This window comes from the organism of the source record quoted next, unplaced genomic scaffold (assembly GCF_019419815.1).
Source record: "Pyrus x bretschneideri cultivar Hongxiangsu unplaced genomic scaffold, Pyrus_bretschneideri_v1 Contig2, whole genome shotgun sequence".
NCBI classification, from domain to species: domain Eukaryota; kingdom Viridiplantae; phylum Streptophyta; class Magnoliopsida; order Rosales; family Rosaceae; genus Pyrus; species Pyrus x bretschneideri.
Genome location: NW_025999501.1, coordinates 2573298 through 2598525, shown reverse-complemented (window position 1 = coordinate 2598525; position 25228 = coordinate 2573298). Strand labels below are relative to the sequence as shown.

General features: G+C 38.6%; 6 protein-coding genes and 2 long non-coding RNA genes across 9 annotated transcripts; 7 read left to right on the top strand and 1 right to left on the bottom strand.

The window, feature by feature from the left end:
• Positions 1 to 1358: 1358 nt before the first annotated feature.
• On the top strand, positions 1359 to 4833 carry LOC103936426 (MDIS1-interacting receptor like kinase 2-like). Its single transcript, XM_009346257.2, has 2 exons — positions 1359 to 4118; positions 4336 to 4833. The coding sequence occupies exons 1-2, from the start codon at positions 1457 to 1459 to the stop codon at positions 4662 to 4664; spliced, it is 2991 nt and encodes a 996-aa protein (XP_009344532.2). The 5' UTR covers positions 1359 to 1456; the 3' UTR covers positions 4665 to 4833.
• A 3022-nt stretch (positions 4834 to 7855) lies between these two features.
• On the top strand, positions 7856 to 9508 carry LOC125476681 (MDIS1-interacting receptor like kinase 2-like). The gene has a single exon (XM_048583017.1). The coding sequence runs from the start codon at positions 7856 to 7858 to the stop codon at positions 9506 to 9508; it is 1653 nt and encodes a 550-aa protein (XP_048438974.1).
• A 346-nt stretch (positions 9509 to 9854) lies between these two features.
• LOC103936418 (MDIS1-interacting receptor like kinase 2) lies at positions 9855 to 10804 on the top strand. The gene is made up of 2 exons (XM_009346252.3): positions 9855 to 10329; positions 10456 to 10804. Exons 1-2 carry the CDS (start codon positions 9861 to 9863, stop codon positions 10755 to 10757), a joined length of 771 nt encoding a protein of 256 aa, XP_009344527.2. The 5' UTR covers positions 9855 to 9860; the 3' UTR covers positions 10758 to 10804.
• A 492-nt stretch (positions 10805 to 11296) lies between these two features.
• LOC125476702 lies at positions 11297 to 16116 on the bottom strand. Its single transcript, XR_007257999.1, has 2 exons — positions 15269 to 16116; positions 11297 to 12283 (listed from the first exon to the last, which is right to left on the bottom strand). It is a non-coding gene; the product is annotated as an uncharacterized LOC125476702 (long non-coding RNA).
• A 163-nt stretch (positions 16117 to 16279) lies between these two features.
• Positions 16280 to 18167, top strand: LOC125476701. Of its 2 annotated transcripts, none has more exons than XR_007257997.1 (4): positions 16280 to 16446; positions 17359 to 17417; positions 17688 to 17824; positions 17922 to 18167. It is a non-coding gene; the product is annotated as an uncharacterized LOC125476701 (long non-coding RNA). The 2 variants fall into 2 exon arrangements; XR_007257998.1 differs by lacking the exon at positions 16280 to 16446 and adding an exon at positions 16594 to 16803 and having other exon boundaries at positions 17359 to 17419.
• Positions 18168 to 22253: 4086 nt separating this feature from the next.
• On the top strand, positions 22254 to 23285 carry LOC103936427 (probable leucine-rich repeat receptor-like protein kinase At1g35710). The gene has a single exon (XM_048583659.1). The coding sequence runs from the start codon at positions 22274 to 22276 to the stop codon at positions 23273 to 23275; it is 1002 nt and encodes a 333-aa protein (XP_048439616.1). The 5' UTR covers positions 22254 to 22273; the 3' UTR covers positions 23276 to 23285.
• Positions 23286 to 23355: 70 nt separating this feature from the next.
• LOC125476680 (MDIS1-interacting receptor like kinase 2-like) lies at positions 23356 to 24291 on the top strand. The gene has a single exon (XM_048583016.1). The coding sequence runs from the start codon at positions 23356 to 23358 to the stop codon at positions 24289 to 24291; it is 936 nt and encodes a 311-aa protein (XP_048438973.1).
• A 33-nt stretch (positions 24292 to 24324) lies between these two features.
• Positions 24325 to 24992, top strand: LOC125476954 (MDIS1-interacting receptor like kinase 2-like). The gene has a single exon (XM_048583660.1). It carries the CDS (start codon positions 24327 to 24329, stop codon positions 24987 to 24989), a length of 663 nt encoding a protein of 220 aa, XP_048439617.1. The 5' UTR covers positions 24325 to 24326; the 3' UTR covers positions 24990 to 24992.
• The last annotated feature ends 236 nt before the right edge of the window (positions 24993 to 25228 follow it).

Sequence of the window (25228 nt, the reverse complement as noted above, 5' to 3'; positions counted from 1 at the left end):
ACCGTTTATAAACGGTTATGGGTATGTGTATAACCGTTTATAGCAATTACCCAACGGGTAAACGGTTATACAGCTATAAACATAAATGATTATAGGTAAATAACCACGATTAGCCGCCTATCATAACTATTGCCCATCCCTAATCCGACCCCCATAAATCAAAACATGCAAACAATAAAATGAAATATTTTTCGAGTGGTTATCTTTTTGAAGAACTTACGTCACGTCTCTGTCATAAAACAATAGTTGTTACTTTAAGATCTGATTCCAAAACGAAAAGATGTAAACAAATTGGATATCTTTTTCAAGTCAAATTTCTGTTTTTATTTTTTCCTTACAATCCTACTTCGAGTCTTTTCTAACACGTAGGTTGCTTGCCATTTTCTAGTGATTCTAAATGAAGTGTAACAAATAAATTAAGTTACGTTCTTCTACTTTTGTATTTAACGAAATTAAGGAGTTTTAATGAAGATATTCTCACTAAATAAAAATTTAATAAAACAAATTTAATGAAATTTTTTTAAGCATAACGACAAAAAACAAACAACAGGTACCATTGAGCTTGATTCAATATTGGATTTTGTCTTTGAGAAAATTGTAGTAATAATTCCTCTACTTTAATCCAATTGGACTAATGGTCATTCAACTAAAAATCCATGACTATTGGTTCCTTAATTCATCAAAATGTACAGTTATGGTCCCTTTTCTCAAATCCATCAGAATTCCGTCAAATGGGTCATGTTGGAATGACCATTGCTACAATTGAATTAAAGTTGAGGGATCATTACTCCAACTAAGTTAAAGTTGAGAGACCATTGCTACAATTTTTCTCATTTGTTTTCTATATTTGCACCTTAATTCAATGTCACGTGCCATGCACGTGATTCATTTTGGCGGAAGTTCTAACAGAGTTGATGAAAATGACCATAACTGTACATTTTAATAAGTTAAGGGATCAATGATCATGAATTTTTAGTTGAGGGACCATTTCTCTAAGCGGATTAAAGTTGAAGGACCGTTACTAGAATTTTCTCTTCTGATTTTATAGTATTAAAAAAAACATGTTGGACTCATTCAATAGTAGATTTTCTCTTTATAATTTAAAAAAAAAAAAAAACGTACCAAGTATTTTTGAATAAACTAAAAACTTGTATTATTTTTATCTCTGTTTTATGGGCTCAGTATTTTCTGAAATATTCTATGCTGTCAAATATGGAAGAAAAATTTGAATTCAATGGTCAGATTCCAATATAAAATTTGAAAAAACAAGTTGACTAAAAATATGGATAATAATAATTTTCTCCGAGAACATTTTTAAGTTTTGAAGTCTTAATTAATTGGTCTCATCACAAGAAATTTTGCAAAACAACGAAGTAAGCTTTCCAAGTTTTTGAAACTCTGTTCATAAATTTGTTAACAAGAACATCTGTGGGATGTTAAAGCCATTACAAGCACCATGGGAGCATCTCCATCACCAACCTTTAAGAACTGTTCAAGCTCTCTGAGCTTCCTTTTCATGTTCTTGATTGTTTTCGGTTCATCAGCATTTGATTTTGCTACGTCTGCTGAAGAAGCTGCTGCTCTTCTGCTATGGAAAACCGGTCTTCAAGATCCTCACGCACGCCTAGCTTCATGGCAGCACCCTTCCAACGCAACTGGTCCATGCACTTGGTTTGCCATTTCTTGCAATGGTGCCATGAGTGTCACCAAAATAAACCTCACAAAATCTGGCTTACAAGGTACGCTCGATCGATTTTCATTCTCCTTGTTCCCGAATCTTGAGTACTTTGATCTCAGCGTGAACTCGATCTTTGGTGCCATTCCATCTCAAATCAGTCAACTCTCCAAACTAGTCCATCTTGATTTGTCCGCTAATAATTTGAATGGTTTGATTCCTTCTTCTTTCGGAAATTTAACCAATCTCACTTACTTGAACTTGTGTAGGAACTTTCTTAATAGTTCCATTCCTTTAGAAATTGGTAACCTTTCGAATTTGGTAGAGCTTTACTTGAACACCAACAATCTCACAGGTTCCTTCCCACCAACTTTTGTCAACTTAAAAAGATTAAGATTTTTATACATGTATGAAAACATGCTTGTTGGCTCTATTCCTCTAGAAATAGGGAATCTGATATCTCTCAGCCATCTCAGCCTTTACAGCAACAACCTTTCAGGTCCTATCCCGGAGTCCTTATGTGACCTTATGAACCTTACTGTGCTTGAACTATACCGGAACAATCTTTCAGGCCCTATACCGGAAAACATTGGGAACATGAAGTCTCTTGTTGTTCTAAATATCATGGAGAATAAGCTCAGCGGTCCTATTCCCATTTCAATTGGTGATTTGAGCAGATTAGAAGTTTTGTACATTCGTGACAACCTGCTCTCAGGTTCCATTCCGGAAGTGATAGGAGATCTCATGAATTTGGTTGTGTTCCGAGTTGCCAGAAACAATTTAACTGGCCATTTGCCGCAGAACATCTGCAAAAGTGGAAGGCTTAACAATTTCACTGCAAATGGGAATCGTCTGTCAGGTCGAATGCCAGAAAGCTTGAGAAACTGCACAACATTGTACAGAGTTCGCCTTGATGGAAACCAATTCACTGGAAATATTTCTGAAGACTTTGGTGTTTATCCGAACTTGGACTACATAAACCTAAGTGACAATAAGTTTTACGGCGAAATTTCACACAAATGGGGCAAGTCTTTGCAGCTAACAGATTTTGAGATTGCAGGGAACAACATCACTGGTTCCATACCACCTGAGATTGGAAACTTGACTCAACTCGGTTTGCTTAATCTTTCCTCAAATCATTTGGTCGGGAAGATCCCTGTGGAACTTGGAAGGCTGACGTCTATGGTGAAGCTTATATTGAATGACAATCAACTTTCTGGTGGTATACCTCAAGAGCTCGGATCACTGACTGAGCTCGAGTATCTTGACCTGTCCGCAAACAATTTGAGCCAGTCGATAGCAAGTAGTATCGGGGACTTTGCAAAACTTCACCACCTGAATTTGAGCAAAAACAAGTTGAGCCATGGAATACCAATTCAGTTGGGCATGTTACTGCAGCTGTCTGTGCTGGATTTGAGTCATAACATTCTTGCTGGAGAGATACCAACTGAATTTTCCAGTTTGGTTAGTTTGGTGACACTAAATCTCTCCCACAACAACCTTTCCGGTGTTATTCCAAGTACTTTTGATGACCTGCATGGCTTGGAGTTTGTCGACATATCGAACAATCAGTTATGTGGTCCAATTCCGAGTAACAAAGCACTCCAAGAGGCTCCCGTGCAAGCATTGCAAGGAAACAATGGTTTGTGTGGCAATGCTACAGGTCTACCGCCCTGCAACAATAGTCTTTTTGAAAAGATTCATAAATCGAAAACTGGTTCCAAAATTGTGCACATAATCTTGCCACCTGCGGTGGGGGCAATTGTAATTGCTTCCTGTGTAATTTACATCACTTTACTAAGAAGAAATGAATGCGAACAAACTGACAAGGGTGACATGCAGCCTAAAGAATTTGAACTGCGCACGATTTCAATTTTTGATGGAAAGTTGTTTTATGAAGAAATCATAAAAGCAACTGAGGATTTTGATGATGCATATTGCATTGGAAGAGGGGGGTTTGGCAGTGTTTACAAAGCAAAACTGCCGTCAGATGACTTGGTGGCTGTAAAGAAGCTCCACACTCCATCTGAAGGTGAATGGAGCACTCAGAAAGAGCTTCTAAATGAGGTAAAGACATTGACTGAGATACGCCATCGGAACATTGTCAAGCTTTATGGTTTCTGCTCACATTCAAAACACTCGTTTTTGGTTTACGAGTACCTTGAAAGGGGTAGCTTGTTTTCAATCTTGGACAATGATGAGGAGGCTATGAAATTGGATTGGAGTAAACGGCTGAATATCATTAAAGGTGTGGCACATGGATTATCCTACATGCACTCTGATGTGTCCCCGCCTATTGTTCATAGAGACATATCCAGCAAGAACATTTTGCTGGACGATGAATATGAGGCTTGCATTTCCGACTTTGGCACTGCTAAACTACTCGATATTAACTCTTCTAACTGGACTGCAGTTGCGGGCACGTTTGGATATGTAGCACCAGGTAATTTCTTGTTGGTTTTCCGTTACATTACGCATGTTGTTAAGCTGTATCTGAACTGCATATTCGGAGAAAAATCCACCTGATCAATAGATAATCTGACGCAGAACATGCCTTATTATTTGACATAAGATCATTTCCTTTTATATGCTCTTGGGCAGATCTCTCAAGGAAAACTGTCTGACATCTAAATTTTGTTCTACTTATACCTTTTTGGCAGAGTTTGCATACACATTGAAGGTAACTGAGAAATGTGACGTCTACAGCTTTGGCGTGTTAGCACTTGAAGTGATTCAAGGAAAGCACCCGAGTAATCTAATCGGGTCATTGTTATCACCAGTAATCAGGGAAGGCAAAATGCTCGGGGATTTGTTAGATGATCGCATTGCACCACCCACAGATATAGTTCTGGTTGAACTTACTACTGTCTTTAAGCTAGCAGTTGCATGCTTACATGAAAATCCTCGGTTTAGGCCGACAATGTACGACATTTCTCAGATTATATCACTCGAAATCTCCGATATAGAGAAGGGACAGGTAGAGCGCTGAATTTGTGTAGTAGGTGAGGAATTTAGAGAGGATTTTAACTTGGCTAATCTCCATAAATTTGTATAGGCTAGATATGTAGCTACCAATTAACTGTGGTATATATGTATATACTATAATCCTGGTGTAGACTTAATATAATTTGTTCATAGTCACACACCTACCTAGGCTGTATCAATAATACAAATATCTTGTAACAATCCGTCCTGAAATTTATGAAAAAAAATAGGTATTTTTGTATTTTCATTAATTTTGAGGGATACTTTCTTTTTTTTTAAATTGTTTTTTAGCCTTAATTGGTGAGCCCAAGGGGCGCACCCCCTGTTTTGTTCCCGGTTCCTTTCCCTTTCCCTTTTCTTTTTTTTTTTTTTCTGAAAAGTCTCTCTTCTCTCTTTCTTTCCCTTTGTCTTCCTCTCCCTCCCTCCGAGCAGAACACACACACACCCATGCCCACACCTATAGCTCTTTTCTAACCCCGTGGTTGTGTTTTGGACGTCAAATCACGAAGAAACCACCCCGGAGACATTTCCCAGTTTTCCGGCGAGCACCGCCCATTTAGAGGCAATTTCCGGCCAAACCACGGCGAGTTGGCCGGCGTGCTAGGTATCAATCTCGTCGTCTCGCTGAGTACTACAACTTTCCTTTTTGTTTCACCCAATTTCATTAAGTATTGAAGAAGTTATACTCATTTGAATCTTACCCAGTTTCCGGCGGATACCCGTGGCTTCCAGGCTGTTTTCCGGCCAACTCCGGCCATGATGACGGGAACCAAGGGTATATTTTTGGATTCGTTACCTTCGGGGCTTCAATTTGGTATATTGAATGACATGTTTTGGTTGAGTTTTGAGCTCCAACAGAGCTTGAGAATTCTCCGGCTGAAAACCGGCCTTCTCCTTCCTCGGAATCCGGCGAACCACCAAAACCCAAGGCCTTTGGGCCTTTCCTGCCAAGCCCAAAACCCTGGGCAGCCCAACCCAACCCTTTTTTTTATTTTTATTTTGTTTTGTTAATTTAAAGGCCTTTGGGCCGTTCCCTTTAGGGCCTTTGGCCCGTTAACCCTAAACCCATTAGACCTAAACCCTTTTAGGCCCAAATCCGGATCCAACCCAAGTCCAAACCCTTTAACCCAATCCGGATCCAAGCCCAGACCCGTTTGACCTGTTGACCCGGACCCGGTCAACGGTCAGCGTTGACTATGACTTTGACCGGTCAACGGTCAACGTTGACTTTGTCCGTTGACTTTTTGGGTTTTCGTGCGGGACCTCTCCTAGGCTAATTTCGACGTCCTGAACCCGTTTCCGATATTCGTTTTCCTAAACTCAGTCGTTTGAGTAGAGTTTGACTAAATGTGCCATTTATGTGCTTAGGGGCGTTATCTGTGGCGTTTCCTTCTTCGCTAGATGGCGTGGCTTTTCGACGGTGAAGTACTGTGAGTGGACCCCTTCTAAAAATGCATGTTTTGATAGTATAAATGCATACATGAAAAGCATGATTTGATGATTATGTTTTATGAAATGTTTTACGAGATAACATGCTTACTGAGGCTAGTTTGAATTACTACTATTTTTCCTATAACCCATGTTCTTATAGAATATCTGATGGATGACGATATGATATTTAGAACATGTTTAGAACACCTCTTTATAGCATAGATGATGCATGACTTTATACTAAAGTTGATTTTCAATATATGTATGTTTACTGGTTTTGTACTTACCTAGTGATCCTTTCCGCTACGGGACGTAGGGATAGATCCGGTCCGTCCCGGGCGACGGTTTGGTGTTGGCATAGGGCCTGAAGTGTGTTTTCCTCTGACTGTCTGCTCAGAGACGGGGAGCCGGCATGAGGCCTGAAGTGTATTTTCCTCTGACTGTCGGCTCAGAGACGGGAAGCCGGCATGGGGCCTGAAGAGTTATCGGATATTTACTAGTGTTTATTATTTATGCGAAGTATGATTTGAGACATTGCACGACATGCTAGGTTTCGGAAAACCTATGTTTATCATTATATATATGTGTTTTCATAAAACCTGGGGGTTTGTATGTTGATAACTGTTTTATTATATATATGTCAACCTGGTCCACTTATGTTTGTTTTGCGCCCCCTTCAGGACTAAGAATTGAGGCATACAATCCCGACGTCCAGGCACTTTCGCATCGGCATCTTCAAGTCTTCTCGGTGTAGGACCCACTCCTTCGTTTCATTCAATTTTATATTATTTTTCTTTTAGTGTTCTAGATTAGTGGTGTGCTCTGAACACGGTCCTTATTTGCATATTAATTATTCTTTTATATTTATAAACCTTATTTATCCTTTGTTTTCAGTATTTACACTCAATAAATGGTTTTCGTCACCCTCGGGTGTCGGCTAGTACGTGCCTATCCTGATATTCAAGGAATATTGGGGTCGGGGCGTGTCATATCTGGCATAGAGTTGTTTCGTTTTTTTTTTTTTTTTTTTAGTGTCATGTAAATTTAGATATATAACCTTACTATTTCAAGTAGTCAAGTTGACTTGAGTAATTTTCTCTTTTGTTTTGCACCAATGTTCGTTTCCTTTAGTTTATATTAATTTAGTGTAGATTATCACTTGAATAAAAAAAAGGGTTAGTTAGCACCAAAAAAAGAAAAATTAAAAGCGGATTGCAAGTACGTATGTAGCAACTAGAGAGAAAAATCTGAGTTTATATGCTTGCGGCTTGTGAGTTTGTAGGCCACGGTGAGAAGGTTAAGACTTTTTCCCTTTTCTTTTTTGTTTTATATACCGACTTGTGCAAGATTTCTAGGTGTGAATGCGCCTTGTCCTGCGAGAGGTGCTCAATGATGGCGACCATCCGGTATTCTGTGCCACAATGTCAAACAGATTGTGAGGATGTGATCGGAATATTAAGAAACATTGTAAGGGTTTATAAGGAGTTGGGTTATTCTCTCCATTGCTAATTGATTTTTTTGTGGAGCCTTAACTTCCTTTACGAATAGAGGGTTTTCACCGTCACTTGGAGTGAACCCTCACTTAGACCAAATGCCTATTATTTTCAAGTAATTCAGCAAGAAAATTCAAAGGTCGCAATGGAAGAACAATTTGTGGAAAGAAACAAACATTCCAAAGACTTTGACTTTGAGTGTTTGACTGAAGTATTTTCAAAGTCTTCAGCACACCATCTTGAAGTAAGCAGGATGGCGGAATAACATCTAATGGCATTGCAAATACATCCTTCAAACCCAGATTATACACTGTATGCTCAAACAAAAGCCATGAGAAATCCAACTGGTGATAAGGTATGCTATCTTGCTTATTGCCTTATCTTGTATGTTCAGCTGCTTTTGTCACCAAAGTACATTGCGTTCGCTTCTGCTAGTTCTAACGACGAAGCAGAGGCTCTTCTCAAATGGAAAGCCAGCATTCAAAACCGAATCCAGCTCCAAAATCTAAGCTCGTGGACTTACCTTCCCAGCAACGCCACCAATTCTTCAAGAAATCAAAAAGCTAATGAAAACCCATGTAATATGTGGACTGGGATTTCGTGTAATCCTGCAGGAAGTGTCAGCAAGATAAACCTTACCAACTCCGGTTTACAAGGTAGGCTACAAGAATTTCCGTTTGTGTCCTTCCCTAATCTTGTATACCTTGATTTCAGCAAGAATGAGCTCTTTGATTCCATCCCACCTCAAATCAGCTCCCTCTCAAAACTCATATATCTTGATCTCTCGGATAATAAGTTGTCGGGTAAAATTCCACCAGAAATCTGTTTCCTAGAAAATCTCGAGAACCTGTACCTAAATAAAAACAAGTTAAATGGCCCAGTCCCTCAAGAAATAGACCAGCTTAAGTCTCTTGTTGTTCTAAATCTCATGGAGAATAGACTCAGTGGTCCTCTTCCCATGTCGATCGCGAATTTGAGCAGATTACAAGTTGTACAACTACGTGACAACCGCCTCTCAGGCTCCATTCCCCAAGTGATATCAAATCTGATGAACTTGGCTGTTCTGAGGCTTGCCAGAAACAATTTCACCGGTCATTTGCCAGAGGGCCTTTGCCGGGGTGGACTGCTTGTGAATTTCACTGCAAATAGCAACCGTCTCACAGGTCGAATCCCCAAGAGCTTGAGGAACTGCACAACCTTGTACAGATTGCGCCTTGATGGAAACCAGCTCACTGGAAACATATCTGAAGATTTTGGTGTTTATCCGAACTTGGATTACATCAATCTAAGCAACAACAGATTTTATGGTGAACTTTCACATAAATGGGGTAGGTCTCAGCAGCTAAAAAATCTTGAGATTGCAGGGAATAATATTACTGGTTTCATACCGGCTGAGATTGGAAACTTGACTCAACTACATTTGCTTAATCTTTCTTCAAATCATTTAGTTGGGAAGATCCCTATGGAACTTGGAAGGCTTACTTCTTTGGTGAAGCTTATACTCAATGAAAATCATCTTTCGGGCGGTATACCACAAGAACTTGGATCACTGACTGATCTCGAGTATCTTGACCTGTCCGCTAACAACTTGAGCCAGTCAATTCCAAGCAGCATAGGGAACTTTGTGAAAATGCACCACATGAATTTGAGCGCCAACAAGTTGAGCTATGAAATTCCAACTCAGTTAGGGAGGTTAGAGCAGCTGTCCGTACTAGATTTGAGTCATAACTCGCTTGCTGAAGGGATACCAACTGAATTTAGTGATTTAGAAAGCTTGGTGACACTAAATCTCTCTCACAATAACCTCTCTGGTGTTGTTCCACATACTATTGAGGAACTTCGTGGCTTGGAGTTTGTCGACGTATCATACAATCATTATGGGGTCCGATTCCAAGCAACAAAGCATTTCAGGAGGCTCCAGTAGAGGCATTGCAAGGGAACAAAGGTTTGTGTGGGAATGTTACAGGTCTGCAGCCCTGCAATAATAATCCTAGAAAAAAGAAGCCTAACTCTAAAATTGGTTTTGTGCACTTCTTGATCATGCTTCCTGCTTTTGTGGTATTTATAATTGCTTTCTATGCAATCTATATCACTTTGAGAAGAAAGAGGAAATTCCAACAAAACGAACACAGTGACATTCAACCCAAGAGTTCGAATTGCTTGCAATATCGATATTTGATGGGAAAATATTGTATGAAGAAATCATAAAAGCAACTGAGGATTTTGATGCTAAATATTGCATTGGGAGAGGCTCAGCTGGAAGTGTTTACATAGCAATGCTGCCGTCGGATGACTTGGTAGCAGTTAAGAAACTCCACAGCCCTTGTGATGGTGGTGAGTGGAGCAATCGAAAAGAGTTCTTAAACGAGGTAAGGGCATTAACTGAGATACGCCATCGGAACATTGTTAAGCTTTATGGTTTCTGTCAACATTCACGGCACTCATTTTTGATTTACGAGTACCTTGAAAGGGGTAGCTTGTTTTCAATCTTGGCCAATGATGAGGAAGCTAAGAAGTTGGACTGGAGTAAGAGGGTGAATATCATTAAAGGTGTGGCTCATGGTTTATCATACATGCACTCTGACGTGTCTCCGCCAATTGTTCATCGAGACATATCCAGCAAGAACATGTTGCTAGATGATGCAGATGAAGTTCGGATTTCTGACTTCGGCACTGCTAAGGTTCTAGATTATAACTCATCTAACTGGACTGCAGTTGCAGGCACAATTGGATACATAGCACCAGGTAATACATAGTATATAATAGTCCACAAATTTTTTCTTACTATACAATTTAAACATGTGTTGTTAAAGTATCGATTTCATGCAACATCTCTCTCCTAAAAAAAACTATGTTTACCCTTTGTCGCAGAGCTTGCTTACACAATGAAGGTGACAGAGAAATGCGACGTCTACAGCTTTGGGGTGTTATCACTGGAAGTGATCAAAGGAAAGTACCCTAGCATTCTAGTGGAGTCTTTGTTGTCATCTGCAATCACGACAGACAAAATGTTGCCGGATTTGCTGGATTATCGCCTTGCGCATCCGACTGGTAGAATTCTGGATGAAGTTCTTACTATCCTAAAGCTAGCGGTTGTATGCTTAAATACTAATCCGGAGTTTAGGCCTACCATGCACGAAATTTCCCATGACATTTCAAATCATCGTAAGTAATGGTACTTGGGAATTCCATTGGTCTTGTAATTTTGTTAAGTTCTTTACTTCTTTGTGTGCCATCAGATATTAGCAAGGTGGTTACGGCTTGCCTATCAAATTATTTTTGTTTCGTTTCAACGACAAAATGCACCGTTCATCAAATGGACGGAGTTTTAATGATTTGAAAGAAAAGGAGACATCTCTATAGTCAGAAGTCTTAGCTCTGAAACAGAACAGTAACAGAAGATTGGATTACAAATTTAGCCACCTGAACTACATTTTCTTACCAAAACAAAACGAATGGTATCTTCAACTTTGATCAAATTTGCTCTCTAGCCTGCATTATCTTGTATGCCAAGCTTATTTCTGTGCAAAATGTTGCTTTCGATTCTGCTAATTTTACTGAAGCAGAGGCTTTCTTCAAATGGAAAGCCTGATTTCAAAAACAAACCTCTGATAGATACCAGTTAACCGGAGCTCGGTTTCGACCTCAACCTGTTGCAGTAATGGAGGAATATGGAGAACGGAGAAGAAGAGCACAGAAAACGTGCTGTGTATTTTTTTTTTTTTTTTTTTTTAATAAATTTTTCATATAACCGTTGGTAAAGTGAGAGAGCTATTGCTCCATTTAAAGGAACCGGACCCGGAAGTGCCAACAAGGCATTCCAGTCCAACAGACTCCATAAATGACAAAATAACAAATTACATTAAAAAAACTATTTTTATTAGTGATTTAGTCACTAAATAAAGGATCCTATCATTACTCCTCCCTTATGACAACCTTGTCCTCAAGATTCACAACTGAAACTCTGGAAACTTGGTCTTGAATTCGTCGAAATCTTCCCAAGTTGCTTCCTCAGCAACTTGACCAACCTAATGCACGAGCAGTTGCACTCCTGCAGCTTGTCCTTTCTTATAAATCCTCCGAGCTAGCACTGAGTGAGGCTGCACCTGAACTGAATCCTCTCATGTGACATTTGGTAACACTGCAACTGGTTGAACCAAATTGCCCAAGTGCTTCTTGAGACAACTAACATGAAAGTCTAGGTGAATTTTAGAGCCCTCAGGTCACTGCAATTTATAAGCCACACGACCAATTCTTTCCAATACTTTATAAGGGCCATAAAACTTAGGATGCAGTTTGTGGAAGGAGTGAGAATTCAAAGCCTAGTAATTGATAAGGAACTAACCTGAGATACACAAAGTCCTCCACAGAGAATTCTCTTTCAGTTCTGTGCTTGTTAGCCTGCATTCTTATCCCTTTCTTGCAAGCAATGCTCCACTGAGTCCAATTTGGCAGTACCAACTTCATGATCAGTTATAATGGGAGGAAGATAACCATAAACCAATTCAGATGGCGTGAATTTTGAAGATGAATGGTAAGATGTATTATAGCTCCATTTTGCCAACGACAACCATTCCACCCATTTTTTAGGTTGAATTCCAACAAAGCATCTCAAATAGGTCTCCACCCACTTGTTAACCACCTCAGTTTGCCCATCCGTTTGAGGGTGGTAGCCTGAACTCATGCAGAGCTTAGAACCCTGCAATTTGAAGAACTCCTTTTATAAGGCACTTAGGGAAGTTGAATCTCTGTCAATGACAATGGTGGCAGGCATGCCATGAAGTTTGAAAACATTGTCAACAAACACTTGAGCTACCTAGGATGCAGTAAATGGATGTGCCAAAGCCATGAAGTGGGCATATTTTGTAAGCCTTTCAACCACAACAAAAATCACAGTTTTTCCTCTACAAAGGGGGCAGCCCTGTGATGAAATCCATGCTAATATTCTGCTAAACATGTTGGGGAATAGGTAGAGGCTGAATCAATCCTGGAGGAGATATGGTTTCATACTTATTTTGTTGACAGATATTGCATTATGCTACATAGGACTTGATATCCTTCTTCAAACTAGGCCAGTAAAAACCCTTCTTTATCCTTTGATATGTTTTGAGTTCTCCTTGATGACCTGCAATAGGAGTGTCATGATGCTCTTCTATGATTTTAGCCTTCCAGGGAGATGTGGGACTTATCATAATCCTAGATTTGTATCTAAGAAAGTCATTGTCAAACTTAAACTTAGATGCAGTAGTCTTGGCAGCCAAGCTAGGATCCATACTTGATAATTCTTGCAATTTTCCCCGAATCCACTCATCATGTTCATTATGTCTTCTCAACTCATCTAACCACCCATAATATGGTTAAGTCACAGCCATCAAGCACATACTGTCATATATGGTAGTGGAATGACCTGCATCCTGTGAAATAGGCTCCTGCAATCTAGATAGGGCATCAACTACTAGATTTTCAGATCCCTTCCTATATTGGATCTCATAGTCAAAACCCAGCAATTTAGACACCTATTTTTGTTGGAATAGAGTATTGGCCCTTTGATCCAGAAAATACTTCAAACTGCTATAGTCTTTTTTTGATAATGAAATGCCTTTCCTATAAGTAATTTTGCCATTTTTTTCACTGCACGTACTATGGCAATAAGCTCTCTTTCATAAGTAGATAGAGCTTGATTTTTTGGACCTAGAGCTTGACTGTTGAAAGCTATGGGTTTGCCTTGCTGCTGGAGCATATCACCAGTGCCATTTTCAGAAGCATCACACTCTAGGATAAAGGGAAGACTAAAATTGAGCAGTGTAAGGACCTGTGGAGATGCCATAATGTCCTTAAGGGTTTGAAAGGCATTTGTAGCTTTAGGGGTCTAATGAAGGTTATCCCTTTTGGTAAGTTGGTAAACAGGCTGGCAGATCTTACCATAACCTGGGACAAACTTTCTGTAATACCCTACCAACCCTAGAAATCTCTTTAAAGCTATAACATTAGCAGGAATAGGCCAATCCACAATACACCTGATTTTAGAAGGGTCAGCCTCAACCCCATTTCTGGAAACAATGTGCCCTAAGTATTCAATCCTACTTTGACCAAAAGCACATTTTTTCTTCTTGACAAAATGCTGATGTTTCTGTAAGATGCTAAAAGTAATGTCTCCTGCTATAAACCTGAATGTCATAAAAAATACAAGAATGAATTTCCTCATATGAGGTTTGAAAATATCATTCATAAGATTCTAAAAAGTGGTGGGGGCATTGGATAACCCAAAGGGCATCACTAAGAATTCATAGTGGCCCTCATGTGTTCTAAAACTTGTTTTTTCAATATCTGCAAGATGCATGAGGATTTGATGGTAACCAGACCCCAAATCAAGTTTGGAAAAATACTGAGCTCCAAAAAGCTCATCCAGAAGATCATCAATGAGTGGGATGGGATAGTTGTCTTTGATGGTTATAGAATTCAATTCTCTATAATCCATACAAAGCCTTCAGGTGCCCTCTTTTTTCTTGACCAAGAGTACTAGACAAGAAAATGGACAGTGACTGGGCCTGATGAAACCTACATTTAAAAGTTCTTTGACAACCTTCTCAATCTTAGTTTTTTGGAGTGGTCCATAGTGATAAGGCCTGATGTTAGGAGGCTGAGCATAAGGGATTAAGGGAATCTGGTGATCATGATCCCTTGAGGGAGGTAACTTGGTAGGCAAGCCAAAAATGTCTCCAAACTGTTCCAATAGATTATGTAAGTCACATAACTGAGTGGGATTGAAATCACAGGCCTCTAACTTCTTGGTCTCCATGGAGTATAAAAAGAGCCCTAGATTGGAGTTATTGAGTTCTTTATCAAGTTGGTGCAAAAAAACCTCTTGGATGAGGGGAGAACCACTCTCCAGATGAGTGAGTTTATATTGGACACTACCCTTAGAATTCAAGAGTCATAAGCTGGAAATCCCAGACGACACGGCTTATTGAAGAAAGCCACTAGACCTCGAGTACTAGATCACTACCTCATAGAGGTAAAGCAAATAGATCTATCTCACAGTTATACCCACTAAAGGTTGTCTAAGATTGCCAACCAAGCCTTTTCAGTAATCTAGAATCCACAAAATTGTGGGAGCTACCAGAATCTAAGAGAATTTTCACAAGCTGACCCTTAACTACACCCTCAACTTTCATTGTCTTAATGGTTTGCTTTGCAGTAGTGCCATAGAATGCAACTTGCTAAATTCCATTTGTTGGAGGGCAGGCTGCAATTCACCTACAGGTTCTTCACTATCCTCCTCAGTGTCTAACAGATCAAGCATAAGCAACTGCTTGTTAACACACTGCATCACAGAACCAACACTACCCTCTCTCCCTTTTTTTTTGAATTTCTTCAGGGGTAAGGTGCTTGATAGGCAAGTTAGCTGGTCTGTAAGGTAAGGGTTGGTTGTATGGGAACATGTAGCAGGAGATCTAAAATTGGGAGTAATCTTAGTATAGCCAACCCTAAGATCAGTGAACTTAGCATCAAGTTGCGTAGTCAAAGAAATGGCCTCATGAACATCAGTAGGACGACAATTTCACATCATATTTAAATTCACGCTTAAGACCCCCTAGGAAACAACTTTTCAATAGTATATGGCCCAAATCAGTGGTACGATTAGCCAAACGCCGAAATTCGAGTATATAATCTTTGGGTGTACCTCTCAGGTGAAGCTTGAATAGCGTCTTAGCACAATCCTCAAACTCATTGGGACCAAATTCGCGGCAGAAAGCCCTGGTAGAATCCTCCCAGCGAGGAGTAGAGTGCAAGCAATTTATCCATATCGGAACCACTGTAAAGCTTCACCGTCCAGATGGAAGGAGACAGTGACCACTTTCTGGTGTTCAGGAGTGGGACAATAATTGAAGAGGAGTGGGATAATAATTGAAGAACTGATCCGCCTTGTAGATCCAAGCAAGGGGATCATCATCGAGAAGAAAACGAGGAAAATCAACGCGGTGTTGCCATTGAGCTCGTGGCGTACCACCACCAGCATCCAAGAAATCACGACGAGGAGTGCGATTGGGTTCCAAATCATGAGCATTAGCTGGATCCGTGAGGATCTGAGAGGAAGAGGAGCCGACGCCCCCGCCCGTGCAAGCTAATTCACGCCGGAATTGCTCAAATAAGCGGCAAGGCGAGCATCCATGGAATCAGAGAGAGCATCCACAGATGCTTCCAACGCAGCAACTCGAGCATCCATCACGTCGAGGCGGGTGTTGGGGTTGTGGCGGGGCATACAAGGAGGGAAAAGGCCGGGATCGGTGGGTGATACTAATGACAGATACCAGTTAACCGGAGCTGAGTTTCGACCTCAACCTGTTGCAGTAATGGAGGAATATGGAGAATGAGAAGAAGAAGAGCATAGAAAACGTGCTGTGCATTTTAAAAAATATGTTTTTCATATAACCGTTGGTAAAGTGAGGGAGCTATTGCTCCGTTTAAAGGGACTGGACCCAGAAGTGCCAACAAGGCATTCCACTTACTAACAAACTCCATAAACGGCAAAACAACAAATTCTATATATCCTAAAACCCAAACTCGGGTGGCACTGTTCTAAAGCAGTGTGCTTCTCTTTTTGCCCCTGCTTGATTTGTATAATTTCGATTTTGCCTCTTCTCGACTCTTCTACTTCATCTGGATGTATTCTTCTTTTCTCCTCTCTCTCTCCCTGTATGTGTTTGCGCATGGCTATCGGGTTTTCTTGTACGACAGCAAATACCTGCAGCTAAAGAAATCTCACCCTGCGGCACCGCCTCTCACGGAACCACCGCCACCACCATCTTTTGGCTCGAATTTTGTGGGTTCTGAAGAGCCACAGCGACATGCAAATATGTGGTACCCTTTTCTTCTTTCTGTATTTTTTTTGTTTAATTTTGTATTTTTTTATATTAGATGCATGGTGGATTTATCGTTGGTAACTATTAAATCGCTTTTGAATTGTGTTTAATTTGGATTTTTGTGTTTTGAATTTTGAATTTGCTGCCTGATCTTCCACTGGAGCATCCAAATTTTGCAGTTGTGTATCAAATGACAGCAACCTTTACACATTCAAAATTTGAAGCCAAGATACCACCGTCCATATGCTTGCAACCCCAATATTGTTAAAAACGAAGAAACAATGTAAAAATCCAAATTTTACATTTAGTTATAGCTTTTGTGTAAACGGAGCTTCCACGGAGCTCTTAGTTCTAGGTGCGTCTTTGTTTTCATAATCCTTTAGAGGTTTTGGAATTTTGAGATTTTCTTCGTGGATTTTGTTCATTGGCTTGCTTTGTTGTGAATTTTCTGTTTTTTTTTTGTTTTCTTTTTAATCTTGAACTGATAATATGCTATGTCTTTCAATTTCTAGCAGTGGATTTATGTTGTGATCTTTTGGTGATTAATCGGGTAATGATCTGCATGTGATTATTTATAGAATATTCATAATTATTTCACAAGATTTGTGCTTCCACTTGCCTTCTTTTCTTTTTTCTTTTTCTTTGGGAGTCTGGAAAAATAGTGCATCTATTTTTAGCTTAAAAGTTCTAAGATTTATATTCCACTTTGTATGTGATTTGAAAATTGAAAAACATATATGAATTATTCTTAGTGCTTTGGCCATGAAGGGTATTAGCAGGTGGTTCCCGATATGAGAAAATGATTGAAAAAGAAGATTTTTTTTTTTTTGTTTTGTTTTTATTTGTTGGTTGATTTGTGTGTGCATGGACTATGTATTAATTTTTTTTTTTTTTTTGGGATTTTGTGTAGAGAGTGCTCTGTGGAAATAGCAATGCAAGGGCAAGATCTGATCGGTAGCACTCAAACAGGTGTTTGTTTCTCAAATCGCGTTCATTAGTTAGATAATTAATGTGCTTTGGTAGGGCTTTTCACTATGATTTTGTAATTTCTCTTTTCTTTTTTTAGGTTTTTGAACTATCTATGTGATTTATGTTTGATTCTAAAGAAAAATTAATAAAACAAAGAGATGCAGCAATTGGAAACATGACTGCAAGTGATAAGTCAGAGTCTTTGTTTTAAATCACTGTACTACATTTGTAGTGTATGCATGTGTAACCGAAATTCAAATTGTAATACAGGATCTTAGGGCTGTGCAAAATGGTGTACAAAAATGCGCATGAGTCGGAATTGTGAAACCAAGTCAACTCTCACTTAGAAGTTTATGTACTAGGAGGTCATCCTTGAGTGACCTGGCACGAGGAATTTAACCAACATGGTTGGATTTCTGAACTTCATTATATTTTCATGTATTTTTCTTATATAGAATGCGTCTATCTGGGGATTGAAACATGTTCTTTTTCTGAATTTTTCAGGGCATGAAAATTCAAGCTCGGGCAGTACCCCCATTTCAAGGAAAATGAGACCATTCGACGATGGTAACCCAATGGCTTTCTTTGTTGTTTTTCCTTAATGAGTTAACGATTCCTTGCTTTTTACTGAGTTTTTGGCTATGTGTTTTGTATTTCTGAGCTTCAAGGCACATTTGCCCAGTACATATAATTGTTTTCGTAATTTAGTATTCAGCATCGCTTGCCAATTTATTGCATGAAAATTTTGAATATCAATGTCAAACTAAATTATACTAGAAGTGGCTGTAAACACTAGAAAAGCCTTCGGGCAAACATATGGTAAACCAATGGATAATATTTCTTTGATTTTGCATGAAATTGACAATAGCCATAATTAGTAGTCTCGGCGGTTTGGAAAACATATGGTAAACCAATGGATAATATGTTTACCTGATTATCTATTTTTGTGTATAAAATATTTCTTTGGAAGTATGGTTATCTTTTCTGGTCTAGAAGGGGATTTACAATGCAATGTCAAAAAGAGTTTTTGAGTTTTAGTTTACTCGAAATGTAATGGAATATGTGTTTATATTTATATGAGTTTGATAGTTATTACATCTTAGTAGCTATGTTCCTTTTTAGAAGCTTTGAACAGAGCATTGCTCTGTGACAATTGTGATTGATCTTGATTGGGAACATTTTGGCATGGATTGAGAGATAGCTTTTATGTCATACGTATAGCATAGTTTTGCAACCCGCGGCATCGCGCGGGCTCAAATTCTAGTTACATTAAAAAACTATTTTTCTTAGTGATCAAGTAATTCACTAAATAAAGGATCCTATCAACCTCATGGACTTACACCCCAATTAATCCGAAAACAAATGCAAAGCCAATGCGTTTGGACTGGTATTTCATGGAAGACACCATGAAGTGTCAGCGGATAAACCTTACCGTAGAATCTCATGAATGTAGCGGAACGAGGTCGGCCTTATCCCCACACTTTCTCTAATGCTTGGACTGGGAAGATATCGGCTCAAGGCAGCAACCGCCAGGCTTGCCGAAGGGTTCTAGCCCATATCTGAATCATTTTCCGGCAGTACGCTTGTCGCTCTTCTTTCCTGACTTGAATTAAGAAGAAACCTTTGTACTATAGTTGCCTAAAGTTGGTCGGAATTCACTTGCCGGTGCAGTGTTATTTTTAATAGAAGCTGATGCAGCATTTTCTTTATGGGAGCTGATGTAGTTAATAGGAAAACACATGGACTTTTGTTTTGCATCTTCATATCTGGGATTAGAGAAAATAGAGGGGTGGTGGCGCGTTACAGTTGATCATTAGCTATTTGCTGGCAGCCGCCGCAATGCTATGAATGTTCTCGGAGTCATGCCCTTGTTGATGTTACCGGCGTAATCAGGGGTGTAGGCAAGCCTCGCGTCTCGTGATTTTGATTTTTGCTATGTCACACCACTTCTCTGAATGACCACATGACCTGGTATAGCCGCTAAGAGGAGAAAATGCGAGACCAACTCACATGATGTAGCAAACGTGAGACGTTTTGTTTGTGGTACTACGGGTGCAGAGGTATGACTTGGTCCAATTTTCGATCTTACGCCACTAATTTGAGGATTTAGCCTCTAAAAACTGTTGCCGAGTCTTCACAAGCGCCACTGCGAAAGTGTGCTGCGTGTCTCATGATGTGTTATTCTATTGCTCACTTAACTTGTTAAACTACAAGTACAATAACAAAAAAAAAAAAAAAAAAAAAGAAAAACCTCAGCTAAAGTGCCTGTAATATCTTACTTTGTTCAATTTTTAAATTGTATATTAAAATTTAGGGTCAGTTACCTCCTTAAGTTTGGTTGTAATTGCAACCTTATACAACATCTTTAAAATATTTTAATCCGTTAACTTGACTGTTAAGTGATGATGTGACAAATTTAAAACTTACTTTTGTACTGACATGGATGCCAATAAAAAAAATCAAAAAGAAAAAAAATCGTTTAAACGTAAAATAATTTAAACTTTTTATTAAAAACCGTGGGCCCCACCCCCTACCAACTCCCATCCCCAGTCTTCTTCCCACTCCGTCAGTCTCTTCCCCACCCAATTTTTACTTCCCTCACTGCCAGAACCACAATGCAATATCCGTCAACAAAATAAGTATGAAATGATTGTAGTTTTGGCGGGGGAATTGGTTGTGGTTCTGGCGGTGAGGGAAGTAAAAAATGGGTGGGGAAGAGACTGACGGAGTGGGAAGAAGAGTGGTGATGGAAGGTGGTAGGGGGTGGGGCCCACGGTTTTTAATAAAAAGTTTAAATTATTTTACGTTTAAACGATATTTTTTTTTTTTGAGTTCTTCGTTTTTTTGATTTTGTTGGCTAGCATCCATGTCAGCACAAAAGTAAGTTTCAGATTTGTCACATCATCACTTAACAGTCAAGTTAACGGATTGACTAACGGTTATGTAATATTGAAATAAAATATTAATAAATGTATGATATTTAAATATTTTAAAGATGCTGTATAAAGTTGTAATCGGACGTAAACCTAAGCAATAAAATGTAATTTACTCTAAAATTTGTTTCGTAATCTTTCAACGATTTGCATAAAATAGTTCATCTGGTTCTGTAAATCATTTTTATATATCAACGGTCGCGATACCATGGTAATGGTGAAAATGACCTAGAGGAAAAAAACAGGAACAAAATCAAGAACACAAGGAAGATGGAACGGCCAGTGTATGTACATGAACAATGTTCCATCAATCAAACCTAAATGGGAAAATTAGAATGCCCTACATCTTTTTTATACTTATTAGATTAAACATTCATCCCTTTTAAAGATTTGATTAAGGTGCTTTGATCAATTGCCACCTCAATAATTTTGTATTTATTTAATTTCCATGTCATTAATTTAAATGTATTTATATAGAGGCATAAGGTAACTTAGCAACTAATTGCCTACAATATAGGAATTTAATTTCGTCAATCCCCTTCTACACATTAAATGACATTTTTTTAATAAAATAAAATAAAAAATTAATTAACTAATTCCTCATTACCTTATTATCAGTATTTAAAAAAAAAAAAAAATTCTCTTCCTATGAAAAATGTCTCAATAAAAAATCTTCAATACATATTTTTTCACTTATAGATATATAATAAATATACTTAAAACTTATGGTACATTTGAGAACAAAAGTATCGACTTTTGGTACATTTAGATTTCAAATGTACCGAGAAACCAAATGTACACAAAATTCAAATGTACCATAAAACCCAATGTACCCATTGTTATGCAACCCTTTGGTACGTTTAGATTTCAAATGTACAGATAAACCAAATGTATTATAAAACTAAATGTGCCCATTGTCAGGTAACCTTTTTGGTACGTTTAGATTCCAAATGTACCAAAAGACCAAATGAACAAAAAATCACAAATGTATCACAAAACTAAATGTCTTTATCTGATAAACCTTTTGGTACATTTGCATTCTAAATATACCGAGAAATACAAAAAATCAAATCCACTATAAAACTAAATGTGTCTATATTATAGGGAACTAGATGTAGCTATATAATCAAACAAATCTTGATTATGTGTTGGGTCTTCTAAATAATAAAATCTGACAATTTTTTTTTATAAATATTCTACTATATTCACAAAAAAAAAGTAAAATTATAACAAACTATAAAAAAATGCATAGAGATGGATAATAAATGCATAAATATAGGGATAAAAGGAAAAGAAAAAAAAATGAAATGTCTAGGAAAAGTCGTGAAAAACTAAAATTCTAAACAAAATAAACTTATGTGAAAAACTGAAATTACTAATCGAAATTTTAGGAAAATGCTTGATTAAATTTTCAAAGGAGTGTATGTTTAGTCTAAAAAATTAAAAAACGAGGCGTCTATATCAAAACGTCTCAACCTAAATTAATAAAACAATAGTCGTTACTCATCAGAGCCCCAAAAACAAAAAAAGATGCAAAACAAAGTACTAAGTGTTTTTGAATAAACTAAAAACTTGTATTGTTTTTATTTCTGGTTAATTTTATGGCTCAGTATTTTCTGACATATATTATGCTATCAAATATGAAAGAAAATTCCACCATCATAGTTGGTTATTAATTAAACTTTGTAATTCACCATCTAATTTTCTACTCTAGAAGTACAAAATATTTCTTTTCTTTGATCAGATATTTGTAATGCTCTTTGAATTCAATGGTCAGATTCCAATATAAAATTTGAAAAAACCAAGTTGACTAAAAATATGGATAATAACAATTTTCTCCAAGAATTTTCCAAGTTTTTGAAACTCTGTTCATAAGTTTGTTAACGAGAACATCTGTGGGATGTTAAAGCCATTACAAGCACCATGGGAACATCTCCATCACCAACCTTTAAGAACTGTTCAAGCTCTCTGAGTTTCCTTTTCGTGTTCTTGATTGTTTTCAGTTCATCAGCATTTGACTTTGCTATGTCTGATGAAGAAGCTGCTGCTCTTCTTCAATGGAAAACCGGTCTTCAAGATCCTCACGCACGCTTAACTTCGTGGCAGCACCCTTCCAACGCAACTGGTCCATGCACTTGGTTTGCCATTTCTTGCAATGGTGCCATGAGTGTCATCAAAATAAACCTCACGAAATCTGGCTTACAAGGTACGCTCGATGGATTTTCATTCTCATTGTTCCCAAATCTTGAATACTTTGATCTCAGCGTGAACTTGATCTTTGGTGCCATTCCATCTCAAATTAGTCAACTCTCCAAACTAGTCCATCTTGATTTGTCCGCTAATAATTTGATTGGTTCAATTCCTTCTTCTTTCGGAAATTTAACCAATCTCACTTACTTGAACTTGTGTAGGAACTTTCTTAATAGTTCCATTCCTTTAGAAATTGGTAACCTTTCGAATTTGGTAGAGCTTTACTTGAACACCAACAATCTCACAGGTTCCTTCTCACCAACTCTTGCCAACTTAAATAGATTAAGATTTTTATGCATGTATGAAAACATGCTTGCTGGCTCTATTCCTCTAGAAATAGGGAATCTGATATCTCTCCGCCATCTAAGCCTTTACAGGAATAACCTTTCAGGTCCTATCCCGGAGTCCTTATGTGACCTTAGGAACCTTACCTTGCTTGAACTATATCGGAACAATCTTTCAGGACCTATCCCGGAAAACATTGGAAACATGAAGTCTCCTGTTGTTCTAAATATCATGGAGAATAAGCTCAGTGGTCCTATTCCCAGGTCAATTGGTAATTTAAGCAGATTACAAGTTTTGTACATTCGTGACAACCCGCTCTCAGGTTCCATTCCGGAAGTGATAGGAGATCTCAGAGTTTGGTTGTGTTCCGAGTTGCAAGAAACAATTTAACTGGCCATTTGCCGCAGAACATCTGCAAAGGTGGAAGGCTTACAAATTTCACTGCAAATGGCAATCGTCTGACAGGTCGAATGCCAGAAAGCTTGAGAAACTGCACAACATTGTACAGAGTTCGCCTTGATGGAAATCAATTTACTGGGAATATTTCTGAAGACTTTGGTGTTTATCCGAACTTGTACTACATAAACCTAAGTGACAATAAATTTTACGGCGAAATTTCACACAAATGGGGCAAGTCTTTGCAGCTAACAAATTTTGAGATTGCAGGGAACAACATCACTGGTTCCATACCACCTGAGATTGGAAACTTGACTCGACTTCGTTTGCTTAATCTTTCCTCAAATCATTTAGTCGGGAGGATCCCTATGGAACTCGGAAGGCTGACTTCTATGCTGAAGCTTATACTGAATGACAATCAACTTTCTGGTGGTGTACCTCAAGAACTCGGATCACTGATTGAACTCGAGTATCTTGACCTGTCCACAAACAATTTGAGCCAGTCGATACCAAGTAGTATTGGGGACCTTGCAAAACTTCACCACCTGAATTTGAGCAAAAACAAGTTTAGCCATGGAATGCCAATTCAGTTGGGCATGTTACTGCAGCTGTCAGTGCTGGATTTGAGTCATAACATTCTTGCTGGAGAGATACCAACTGACTTTTCCAGTTTGGATAGTGTGGTGACACTAAATCTCTCCCACAACGACCTTTCTGGTGTTATTCCAAGTTCTTTTGTTGACCTGCGCGGCTTGGAGTTTGTCGACATATCAAACAATCAGTTATCGGGTCCAATTCCAAATAACAAAGCACTCCAAGAGGCTCCTGAGGAAGCATTGCAAGGAAACAACGGTTTGTGTGGCAATGCAACAGGTCTAGTGCCCTGCAACAATAGTATTGGCGAAAAGAAGCATAAATCGAAAATTGGTTCCATAGTTGTGTACATAATCTTGCCAACTGTGGTGGGGGCAATTGTAATTGCCTCCAGTGGAATTTTCTCACTTTATTAAGAAGAAAGAAATGCGAACAAACAGAAGAGGGTGACATGCAGCCTAAAGAATTTGAACTGCACACGATTTCAATTTTTGATGGAAAGTTGTTTTATGAAGAAATCATAAAAGCAACTGAGGATTTTGATGATGCATATTGCATTGGAAGAGGGGGGTTTGGCAATGTTTACAAAGCAAAGCTGCCCTCAGATGACTTGGTAGCTGTAAAGAAGCTCCACACTCCAGCTGATGGTGAATGGAGCACTCGGAAAGAGCTTCTAAACGAGGTAAAGATATTAACTGAGATACGCCATCGGAACATTGTCAAGCTTTATGGTTTTTGCTCACATTCACAACACTCGTTTTTGGTTTACGAGTACCTTGAAAGGGGTAGCTTGTATTCAATCTTGGACAATGATGAGGAGGCTAAGAAATTGGATTGGAGTAAAAGGCTGAATATCATTAAAGGCGTGGCGCATGGCCTATCCTACATGCACTGTGATGTGTCCCCGCCAATTGTTCACAGAGACATATCCAGCAAGAACATTTTGCTAGACGATGAATATGAGGCTTGCATTTCTGACTTTGGCACTGCTAAAGTACTTGAGATTAACTCTTCTAACTGGACAGCCGTTGCAGGCACATTTGGATACGTAGCACCAGGTAATTTCTTGTTGGCCTTCCATTACATTACATATGTTGTTAAGCTGTCTATCTGAACTACACATTCGAAGAAAAATTCACTTGATTGGTGGATAATTTGACGCAGAACATGCCATATTATTTGACATAAGATCAATTCCTTTTGTAATTGTGCTCTTAGGCAGATCTTTTAAAGAAAACTATTTGACATCCAAATTTTGTTGTACTTACCCTTTTGGCAGAGTTCGCTTACACATTGAAGGTAACTGAGAAATGTGACGTCTACAGCTTTGGCGTGTTAGCACTTGAAGTGATT